At 40.9% G+C, this 12,411-nt stretch overlaps 1 protein-coding gene across 1 annotated transcript in view; it reads right to left on the minus strand.

Moving 5' to 3' along the window:
- Nucleotides 1-593: 593 nt before the first annotated feature.
- The window catches only part of LOC115396553 (hepcidin-like), a 77,711-nt gene continuing 65,893 nt past the window's right edge, over nucleotides 594-12,411 (minus strand). Inside the window, exon 3 of the mRNA XM_030102472.1 lies at nucleotides 594-817. Coding sequence (XP_029958332.1) covers nucleotides 722-817 — 96 coding nt within the window. The 3' untranslated portion in view covers nucleotides 594-721. The remainder of the gene's footprint in view (nucleotides 818-12,411) is intronic.

Raw genomic sequence — 12,411 nt, forward strand, 5'->3', positions numbered from 1 at the left:
CAACAGTCATGATAGAACTATGGTGACTGATGTGCACAAATAATGAATTCCTGGTGCTTTTCTGACTCCTTTATGCAGTTTATAGGCTGTCAATGAGTTATTAGCTGGTAAAAATTCTATTATATTGATCCCATGTTCAGGGAGTTGTGTTCATTTCCTCACACCGCTTTGTTGTTGAAGTTCTATTATAACAAGCGTTGAAAATGAGTGATTTTACATGAGAGTGTTGGTCTGGGTTAGTGAATGGTGACCATATTGACAAACGCTGCTGAAAACATTTCATTGTGTTTGTGTGTTGAATCCAAGCAGTTGCATTTGATCACATTGGACGGTTGAATCTCATAAAGAAGACAGAGGGTGTTTTGTTTTATTCAACATGTTTTATTGAATTAGGTCATGCTAATTCTCCACTTCCTCAACTCAAAAGCAAACCAGACTGATATTTCAGAGTCGATACACTAATCATTCAAGATTACTGAAACATAAAAAAACAATAAAGATAATAACAATGGACGAACTGAAAATTGAAACTGTACATTTATTGATGATATCCGACTGGTGTTTTAAAGTACAGATGAATCACATCACTGTTCACTATATAAAATCCAGCATGAGCAAACCTTACATTTTAAAACCAGGCAATACAGCTGACACTGTTAAAATTCACAACATATTTTAAATAATCACCGTAGCAATCCAGTGTTTGGTGGAAAAGGAATCCTCAGAATTTACAGCAAAGTCCACAATAGCCCGGCAGGCAGCAGTTACAGCAAATACGACACTTGAAGCGACGATTCAGGCTCTTGTCGTACACAGTCTGTGGGGAAGATGAGAGACATTAGCAGCGCCCATTTTATGGATGAAAGTAACTCACATCACTTCTACATAGGAGACATGGTTGTACAGATTCACACATGGCTAAATCACCATCAAATGATTTGATGGATCCAACTCCCTCACCTTCCATGGTGTCTCCCCAAAGACAGTATCGACTTCACTGTCCAGCGGCTCCTCCTCCAGCTGCTGCTCCTGCTAATCAGATGTTTAGAGTCTGAACCACATTGTAGCTTTGAATCCCATTTTCAAATAAAAACTGAAGCATAAAAAAACGGAACAAGAAAAAACTGATCATCAGAAAGTCACTCACATCACTTCTATGCATGAAATATCAGGGTACAGATTCAGACATCGTCACCATATTAAAATCTGGCTGAAGCTTTTTGTGTTTTCCCAAAAATGTGAAAATATGACTCAGGCCATTATTTTAATAGGGTGAAGACATGTTAAATCAGGCTGAGCTGTTTGGTCAAACTGATTTCTCACCTTCAACTGGTCCTCTGACGTCTCCTCAGCTGCAGCGTTCACTTCTTTACTGGCTGGCTCCTCCAGCGTTCGCTCCTGTCAATCACATGTTTATAGTAAGAGCAACATGGTAGCTTTCAAACATGAAGTTGTGACTTTAAAATGAGCTGACATCAAATGCTTACCTCTGTGAACTGGATGCAAATAAATGTGAGCACCACTGCCACTGCAACTGCAACCCTGAATGTCTTCATCCTGAAGCCAGTGGAGTTCTCCTGATGGTGATCGCTGGTCTCAGATGTTTGGAGTTCTCCTGTCAGATGCTGCAGTGAGCAGAAGCTGCTGGTATTTATACTCACTCTGAGCCACTCTCGCTTTACCAGTCACGTTGCCTGCTGACCATAAGATCCTCTCAACACTCCCTATTCCAATCACTGTATTGTTTTCAGGGTGGGAAATCAATAAGGAAACTGGCCTTTCTTTCTATAGGATGTGCTTATTACAGTTTTCAAACATTTCCTCAACACGTGCCACTGCTGGTCAGTTTCTCTGACACAGGGCAGTCTTCCAATCAAAATGAAACATTAACCATCCGGCCACTTTCATCTTCTCCTCCTGCTGTCATTAAAGACAGCTTCTGTCAACATGTTTTATGTGTGGAGGGTCTCAACGATCACTATCGTGATTATTACCATGAGCAGAGACAAAAAACAACGTCGTCACCGACAAACAATATTCACAACCATCATCTGCAGTTTGAAACACTAAAAGTATTTAAAACCTTTCTAATGACATGTAAAAGGATGAGATAGTGGTAAAGTTCATATGAGTATCAAAAAGGAAAAATACTTCAATAAATCACTGTTTTGTTGTATGTTTCATCATGTTTTGTGTTTAACTATAATTCTTTCATGGTTTCCTGTTTCATGTTTTGTCAGGTTGTTGTATTGTTGTTCATGATTTTGGTTTTTACTGTGATTTCTTTACTCCCATCGTTTGGTGTCTGTTTCATCATTGTTAGCATTTAGTTTCTTTTGAGATTCTAGGCTCTAATTTGACGGCGCAACTTGGCGATGATCAGCGGCGGAGGCAGCGCATTCCTATTTTCGACAGGCGCAGAAGAGGGTTTCTGACCGGTCTGCTGCACTTGCGCCGAGATGGGCGTGGCGGCGCACCAGGGGGAGGGCTCGACAGAATCAGCTGGCGCAGTGAGAGTTTATTGCAGAAGGTGTGAGCAGGCTGGGGAGCGGAGGATCTGATGATAATTTGTCTGAGAAAACCTCAGAGGCAGGGTTTCAGCTTGTCAGTGTCATGAAAGATACACAAAATCACTCATGAACCACATAATTGTTTTTATTATCTTCTTTAGCACTAGAACATCCAAGACGATCTGACAGACCATTTGGGTTTTTAGAATTCAAATAAATCTGTTAAAAATAATTCCCCTGTCCTCTAATTCTTTGACTTTTCCTAAATATGTGTCTTGTATGTTTTTCTGAAGCAAATAAGGTCCTAACAATGACACACATAATATTACAAAGCATTTATACCTCCAAAGGCCAACAGCGGTCTGTGAGACTTATTATTTATTATTATTATTATTATTATTTTTTTTTTTTTTTTTTTTATTATTATTATTAGACTGATTAAAAAGATGCACTTCACGGGGCTTTTTTATTTCTTCTGTGCTTGATTTGTTTTGGTTCATGCGCGCATCTGAACAGGGGGCTTGCTCTGACAGCAGACAATCAGACAGATGGCCAAAAATATCAAGCAAATCCCAAAAGAAAGATAGTAAAAACAGGCATAAATAAGAGATATAAGGTGGAAGAAGCTTTACCAATGATACAGGAGGTCAGTGAGGGGGAATCGGATGGCGGAGACGTGTCGGACATCAGCGATCTTGACTGGAGTGAAGAGGAGGAATGTTCTGAATCAGAGTCAGAACAGTCGCAGGCCAAACAGCGAAACAAATATAATGCTGCTGCCCCAAAAATACCCGACCAACCTCCAGCTGCTGTACAGTCCAGCGTAGAACCTGCAGTGGCGCATGGAAGCGCTCACGCGTCACCTCCAGGTAGAGAATTACTGTAGGCTGCTGTCAGTTTACAACTAAATAATAATAACATAAAATGGTGTAAAATTATTTTTATTATTATTATTTAAACTAATGTAATAAATCTGAGCACAACAGTGAACACGGTATTGACAGCAGGGGCACTGCAGCGTCTCCAGATGTGCCAGTTACAGATTCAGGTAAAATATTATATCCTCCATTAAAGTACAGCAAACCATGTATTTTTCGTTTCCAAAAATTAATTTTAGAACGAACATATTTTCTGAATAAATACCTTTGTCCTGTGGAGCCTGCAGTCCCAGAATAAAATGAGCAGGGTGAGGACGGGTCGGTGTGGGAAGGTGTCCGTCCTGGTGCGCAGCCGGGGAGACTTATTTTACTAATTTTAATATGTTCTTGATTATTATTGAAGGTTAATAATACAACTATTTTGTGTGTGTTGGCGTGTGTGTGCGTGTGTATCAGGGAAACGAGTGGGCGGAGTGTGAGTGAGAGGTACGCTGCGCAAATGTGCACTGTAAAAAGTTCAATACATTTTAAAACCTGATTTGAGGCATTAATAAAGCAGATATGAGGCAGAAGTTTTGCTGATCCACTTGATTTAATATTTTGTTTCTTTACCTTAATTTCTAATGCATTAGATTACAGAAAATCAACCTGTTGGTGTGCTCCTGCGCAAAAACACTGCAAATGTATGACAGTCTGGCTGACCATAGCGGCCTTTGGAGGGGGGTAAGAATGCTGGCAACACGTGAAGCAGAGCGGAGGACGGAGCAGACAGCAGATGTCGCCACCATTCTCTCATAAATGATTATCCTTCGTCTGGGATGGCCGGAATGCCATGTGTGTGATAGGAATTATAGGGAATCATTTCAGAGGACATCGATCTGATGACAACTGAACCAGCAGTCCTAAGTAGACTCACCCAGCTCCGCTGTGCAGCTGCGCTGAGTGATTGGCGCGCAGACACCTGTAATTCTTTGTGCTTTCCCAAATGTATCTTTAAGAGTTATGATGCACACAAATAAAAACAGATTTTCCCTTTCCCTACAAAGTCTGTATGTAGCCGCTAAATGCAGGGTGTCTGCATTTTTATTTCATTTGTCTGGCTCCCCAAGCTCTACAAGAGATTATTTATTTCAAAATGCAGTTATATACATTGTTGCTTCACTATGGTTTAGTATTGAGGCCAGGAAATAAAATGTATTTCATCATGTTAATATAGCAGTGTCCTTCGCTGCAGTGCATTTGAAAAAAAGGAGAGGTGTTCATTTGATTGGTCAAATTGTGCTCAGCTGGGTTAAACCCACTTTCTCTCCTCTCTCTTGCGCCACCTGCGCAGGTGGGCGGGATGGAGGCGTGACTGCGCCTGGTTCACGAAATTAGGACAATTTTCTGGACACGCCCCATTGACTTTATCCGCCGACGGCGCACTTTGCGCTCCGCTGACAGCGGGCGGATTTGGCGCAGTCTACGAAGCTAGAGCCCTCTGTCTCTGGGTTGAGGCTCCTTGACTTCTTGTCCCGTCTCTGATTTCTGCTGTCTGTCCTGATGTCTTTTAGCTGGGTCTGAGTGTGTGGCTGTCTTCTGGGTTTCTGTGGTGTGTGCTGGGATTATCCTGTGTCTTGTTTGCTGCTTCGTCTGTTTTAGTTGTGTTTTTTAGTTATTTGTTATTTTGATGTTTATTCAAGCCTTTTGGACTTTTTGGGAAAACTTTTTATTTTTTTTTATTTTATATTATGCAAATACAGTCTGTGTATATTGTGTACATATCTGTATGCTTCTGTCTTCTTGACCTTGATGTCTTTTTAGTGCTATCTCGGTTTGCGGTTGAATCGTGTGTCGCTTCTCATTTGCAAGATGATAAAGAACACCTTATCTGTTCTCAATTACACAATAAAATCAAAGTACATGTTATTATAGTAATTCATTTCATATTTTAGTACTTTCAAGGTCACCCAAGGACTCAGTACAATGAATATGTTAAAATACATTTAAAAGCCTGAAGTTACAAGAAAACATAATCCTAAAAGTGTTCCAGGAGTTGCAGCAGACCCACATTGTTAAAAATGAACATGCTACTTAAAAAAGATTCAGATTCAGGTATACAGTACAGTAGTTGCAAATTCTTTGTGAAATTCTTTGCCTCGGCAGCCATTTTTAGAGGTGCCCATCTTGGGGGAAAGCAGCATGGTGGGGGTGTGGTGGGCGGGGTGAGCAGAGGGGAAATCAAAAAAAGGTACATTATTTCAGAATTCTCAATTACAATTGAGGGAACAACAAAAAAACAAACAAACCCGCAGACACATAAAGTAATGACACGAGACCATTTCTTCAGTTCAGCCGTCCTGTCAGAAAGCAGCTCTCAGGTGGACCAGTCGACCCACCACTGTCCATCAGCAGAAGAGGAAGGGGAGGTGGTTGATAGGTGAGGTGTGTGTGTGTGTGTGTGTGTGTGTGTGTGTGTGTGTGTGTGTGTGTGTGTGTGTGTGTGTGTGTGTGTGTACTCTTTGAGCTCTCCTTCTGGTAAAACCAGGGTTGGAAGGGTTACTTTTAAATTGTAATCCGGTACAATTACAAGTTACTTGTCAAAAAATGTAATCAGTAACTTACTGTAATTACTTCAATTCTTTAAGTTACATTTTTATCTGGAAGTGGAACAGGAGGCAGAGCTGTCAGCTACCAGGCTCCTGTCATGTGGACCCAGCTCCCAGTTTGAGTGAGGGAGGACGACACTTTCTTGGCTTAAGGCCTTTCTATTTAGCAAAACTTAAAGTTAGAGCTGGTTCAGGCCTCCCTGGACTGTTTTCTTACTGAAGCTGCTTTAGGTTAAGACCGCTGGAGGACCGACACGGAGCTTCTCTTCTCTCCTTTTTCACTCCACATGTTTCACTACAATGGTCTGTGAACTCTTTCCCTCCTGCTCTCTCTCTCTCTCTCTCTCTCTCTCTCTCTGTCTCTCTCTCTCTGCCTCTCTCCCTCTCTCCCTCTCTCCCTCTCTCTGAAAATGATCCTCAGACAATCACCCAGCTGGTGAGGTCAGTTTGTGTTTATGTGATCACTGCCCATGATAAGACCATTGTGACTGATGTGCACAACAAATGAATTCCTGGTGCTTTTCTGACTCCTTTATGTAGTTTATAGGCTGTCAATGAGTTATTAGCTGGTGAAGCTACACCGGTCCAAAGCAATGGCGACGCTTCATACTGATGTCTTTTGCAAGTTTATTCGATCTCTCTTCTTCGCCATAGACACCGTGAAAACTACAAAAAAATAAAACAAAACATATTTACAAAACATCAATTTCATCAAGTCTCTCACAACATCCGGCATTTAAAGCTACAAACAATGGTGAAATGACAGGAAAGCATTTTAAAAACACACACACAACAACATATGAAAGCATAAAGTGCAAGTTACCGTGTGTGCCTCCTGGACCGTGTAGAATGTTGCAGTTTTGCAGCCGTGTATGCTTACTGTCAGATCAAGTTGGCGTTCGGCTGAGCAGCCAACTCGGCGCTCTCCGCCATGCAGCCTCTGCCACTGACGCTGCGCATATGACCTCTGACTCGGGTCATGTGACTCGGACTATAGTAAATCAAATTGTTTAAACTGGGGCTGTCGCGGTATACCGGTATTGACGATAATCGTGGTATTAAAAAATGAAATTTCAATATCGTGTTCAAAATGTGCACATGATAATATCGTAAAGAGAATCTAGTGCCACTTGAAACGTGTTGAACTGTATTTTCAAAATCCGCTCCTGTTCTTCCGCCCTGCTTCGTCTCCCTCCTGCAGCACCCCAGCCTCTCCCCCTCCTCTCACATGTAAACACAGCAGAGCAGCAATAGCGGCCCATGATAGCAATGCCCATGATAATCGTGAAGAGAAAATTTGATATCGTGACAGCCCCAGTTTAAACTTACTTTACATAGAAAAACTATACTCTTTATTCAACTAACATTTTATAAAGGTAATATATCTTCAAATCACTTTTTAATAAACCATGAATTAAAACAATGAAATTAAGACGATAGAAAACACACTCATTCAATGATAGAAAAAATGTCCTATAGACAGTTACAGCTGGTAAAAATTCTATTATATTGATCCCATGTTCAGGGAGTTGTGTTCATTTTCTCACACCGCTTTGTTGTTGAAGTTCTATTCTAACAAGTGTTGAAAATGAGTGATTTTACATGAGAGTGTTGGTCTGGGTTAGTGAATGGTGACCACTTTGACAATCGCTGCTGAAAACATTTCTAATGTGTTTGTGTGTTGAATCCAAGCAGTTGATCACATTGGACGGTTGAATCTCATAAAGAAGACAGAGGGTGTTTTGTTTTATTCAACATGTTTTATTGAATTAGGTCATGCTAATTCTCCACTTCCTCAACTCAAAAGCAAACCAGACTGATATTTCAGAGTCGATACACTAATCATTCAAGATTACTGAAACATAAAAAAACAATAAAGATAATAACAATGGAGGAACTGAAAATTGAAACTGTACATTTATTGATAATATCCGACTGGTGTTTTAAAGTACAGATGAATCACATCACTGTTCACTATATAAAATCCAGCATGAGCAAACCTTACATTTTAAAACCAGGCAATACAGCTGACACTGTTCAAATTCACAACATATTTTAAATAATCACCGTAGCAATCCAGTGTTTGGCGGAAAAGGAATCCTCAGAATTTACAGCAAATTCCACAATAGCCCGGTAGGCAGCAGTTACAGCAAATACGACACTTGAAGCGACGATTCAGGCTCTTGTCGTACACAGTCTGTGGGGAAGATGAGAGACATTAGCAGCGCCCATCTTATGGATGAAAGTAACTCACATCACTTCTACATAGGAGACATGGTTGTACAGATTCACACATGGCTAAATCACCATCAAATGATTTGATGTATCCAACTCCCTCACCTTCCATGGTGTCTCCCCAAAGACAGTATCGACTTCACTGTCCAGCGGCTCCTCCTCCAGCTGCTGTTCCTGCTAATCAGATGTTTAGAGTCTGAACCACATTGTAGCTTTGAATCCCATTTTCAAATAAAAACTCAAGGAAAAAAAACGGAACAAGCAAAAACTGATCATCAGAAAGTCACTCACATCACTTCTATGCATGAAATATCAGGGTACAGATTCAGACATTGTCACCATATTAAAATCTGGCTGAAGCTTTTCGTGTTTTCCCAAAAATGTGAAAATATGACTCAGGCCATTATTTTAATAGGGTGAAGACATGTTAAATCAGGCTGAGCTGTTTGGTCAAACTGATTTCTCACCTTCAACTGGTCTTCTGACGTCTCCTCAGCTGCAGCGTTCACTTCTTTACTGGCTGGCTCCTCCAGCGTTCGCTCCTGTCAATCACATGTTTATAGTAAGAGCAACATGGCAGCTTTCAAACATGAAGTTGTGACTTTAAAATGAGCTGACATCAAATGCTTACCTCTGTGAACTGGATGCAAATAAATGTGAGCACCACTGCCACTGCAACTGCAACCCTGAATGTCTTCATCCTGAAGCCAGTGGAGTTCTCCTGATGGTGATCGCTGGTCTCAGATGTTTGGAGTTCTCCTGTCAGATGCTGCAGTGAGCAGAAGCTGCTGGTATTTATACTCACTCTGAGCCTCTCTCGCTTTACCAGTCACGTTGCCTGCTGACCATAACATCCTCTCAACACTCCCTATTCCAATCACTGTATTGTTTTCAGGGTGGGAAATCAACAAGGAAACTGGCCTTTCTTTCTATAGGATGTGCTTATTACAGTTTTCAAACATTTCCTCAACACGTGCCACTGCTGGTCAGTTTCTCTGACACAGGGCAATCTTCCAATCAAAATGAAACATTAACCATCCGGCCACTTTCATCTTCTCCTCCTGCTGTCATTAAAGACAGCTTCTGTCAACATGTTTTATGTGTGGAGGGTCTCAACGATCACTATCGTGATTATTACCATGAGCAGGGACAAAAAACAACGTTGTCACCGACAAACAATGTTCACAACCATCATCTGCAGTTTGAAACACTAAAAGTAGTTAAAACCTTTCTAATGACATGTAAAAGGATGAGATAGTGGTAAAGTTCATATGAGTATCAAAAAGGAAAAATACTTCAATAAATCACTGTTTTGTTGTATGTTTCATCATGTTTTGTGTTTAACTATAATTCTTTCATGGTTTCCTGTTTCATGTTTGGTCAGGTTGTTGTATTGTTGTTCATGATTTTGGTTTTTACTGTGATTTCTTTACTCCCATCGTTTGGTGTCTGTTTCATCATTGTTAGCATTTAGTTTCTTTTGAGATTCTGTCTCTGGGTTGAGGCTCCTTGACTTCTTGTCCCCGTCTCTGATTTCTGCTGTCTGTCCTGATGTCTTTTAGCTGGGTCTGAGTGTGTGGCTGTCTTCTGGGTTTCTGTGGTGTCTGCTGGGATTATCCTGTGTCTTGTTTGCTGCTTCATCTGTTTTAGTTGTGTTTTTTAGTTATTTGTTATTTTGATGTTTATTCAAGCCTTTTGGACTTTTTGGGAAAACTTTTTATTTTTTTTATTTTATATTATGCAAATACAGTCTGTGTATATTGTGTACATATCTGTATGCTTCTGTCTTCTTGACCTTGATGTCTTTTTAGTGCTATCTCGGTTTGCGGTTGAATCGTGTGTCGCTTCTCATTTGCAAGATGATAAAGAACACCTTATCTATTCTCAATTACACAATAAAATCAAAGCACATGTTATTATAGTAATTCATTTCATATTTTAGTACTTTCAAGGTCACCCAAGGACTCAGTACAATGAATATGTTAAAATACATTTAAAAGCCTGAAGTTACAAGAAAACATAATCCTAAAAGTGTTCCAGGAGTTGCAGCAGACCCACATTGTTAAAAATGAACATGCTACTTAAAAAAGATTCAGATTCAGGTATACAGTACAGTAGTTGCAAATTCTTTGTGAAATTCTTTGCCTCGGCAGCCATTTTTAGAGGTGCCCATCTTGGGGGAAAGCAGCATGGTGGGGGTATGGTGGGCGGGGTGAGCAGAGGGGAAATAAAAAAAAAGGTACATTATTTCAGAATTCTCAATTACAATTGAGGAAACAACAACAAAAAAAAAACAAACCCGCAGACACATAAAGTAATGACACGAGACCATTTCTTCAGTTCAGCCGTCCTGTCAGAAAGCAGCTCTCAGGTGGACCAGTCGACCCACCACTGTCCATCAGCAGAAGAGGAAGGGGAGGTGGTTGATAGGTGAGGTGTGTGTCTGTGTGTGTGTGTGTGTGTGTGTGTGTGTGTGTGTGTGTGTGTGTGTGTGTGTACTCTTTGAGCTCTCCTTCTGGTAAAACCAGCGTTGGAAGGGTTACTTTTAAATTGTAATCCGGTACAATTACAAGTTACTTGTCAAAAAATGTAATCAGTAACTTACTGTAATTACTTCAATTCTTTAAGTTACATTTTTATCTGAAAGTGGAACAGGAGGCAGAGCTGTCAGCTACCAGGCTCCTGTCATGTGGACCCAGCTCCCAGTTTGAGTGAGGGAGGACGACACTTTCTCGGCTTAAAGCCTTTCTATTTAGCAAAACTTAAAGTTAGAGCTGGTTCAGGCCTCCCTGGACTGTTTTCTTACTGAAGCTGCTTTAGGTTAAGACCGCTGGAGGACCGACACGGAGCTTCTCTTCTCTCCTTTTTCACTCCACATGTTTCACTACAATGGTCTGTGAACTCTTTCCCTCCTGCTCTCTCTCTCTCTCTCTCTCTCTCTCTCTCTCTCTCTCTCTCTCTCTCTCTCTCTCTCTCTCTCTCTCTCTCTCTCTCTCTGTCTCTCTCTCCCTCTCTCCCTCTCTCCCTCTCTCTGAAAATGATCCTCAGACAATCACCCAGCTGGTGAGGTCAGTTTGTGTTTATGTGATCACTGCCCATGATAAGACCATTGTGACTGATGTGCACAACAAATGAATTCCTGGTGCTTTTCTGACTCCTTTATGTAGTTTATAGGCTGTCAATGAGTTATTAGCTGGTGTAGCTACACCGGTCCAAAGCAATGGCGACGCTTCATACTGATGTCTTTTGCAAGTTTATTCGATCTCTCTTCCTCGCCACTGACACCGTGAAAACTACAAAAAAATAAAACAAAACATATTTACAAAACATCGATTTCATCAAGTCTCTCACAACATCCGGCATTTAAAGCTACAAACTAGGGCTGTCACGATATCAAATTTTCTCTTCACGATAATCATGACCAATAAATATCACGATAACGATATTATCACGATATCAGCAAAAAATTAACTAATAATGGTACATTCAGATTCATCTTTAATTTTATTTTTGTTTGTTTTCTCTCCTTTCCCAGATGAATTACATTCAGAATACCTGTCAAATAAGGTGTTGAAACAATATGAGAACAGTAACTGTACAACTGCATACAAAAAGTGTAGTTACACTCAACTAATTAAAATCTGATAAACTGATTAACAGAGGATCCACACGCAGAGGCTTAATTTACGTAGGGCTGGTGGGTTATAAAAACCCACGCGGACACTCTTGGGTTGAAATCCTGTCCCACCACCACACTGCCGAGAATTTTTGTTTGTTTGTTTAACTCCGAGGCGGAATGAGCAGCAGCTGCTTCTCTCCAGTCAGAGGCGCCGCTACTGGCTCGGGCCCCGAGCTGAAGGGGGCCCCGACAGACGGCGGATATCAGCGACACAACTTGAAACCCACCGCATACATTACAATGACACGTCTGGAACCGACCTAATGGGGCCCCACTACTACCCGGATGGGTGCAAAATCTGCCTATAATTACAAGATTAACAAAATCATTTGTGGATGGCAGAGACAAAGCATTTGTATGTAACTGAAGAATGACAAGTCATATGTCTACTGAACAATCACGGGGATATTTTTCTTTTTCTGTTTCCATTCTCTGCTTATGGCAGATTTTTATGAAGCTCGGCATTTCTTGCAAATTGGCGTGTTGTCAAACTTGTCCGCTTCCACTTTTAGGAACCCAAA

This window comes from Salarias fasciatus, chromosome 11, assembly GCF_902148845.1.
Source record: "Salarias fasciatus chromosome 11, fSalaFa1.1, whole genome shotgun sequence".
Taxonomy (NCBI): Eukaryota; Metazoa; Chordata; class Actinopteri; order Blenniiformes; family Blenniidae; genus Salarias; species Salarias fasciatus.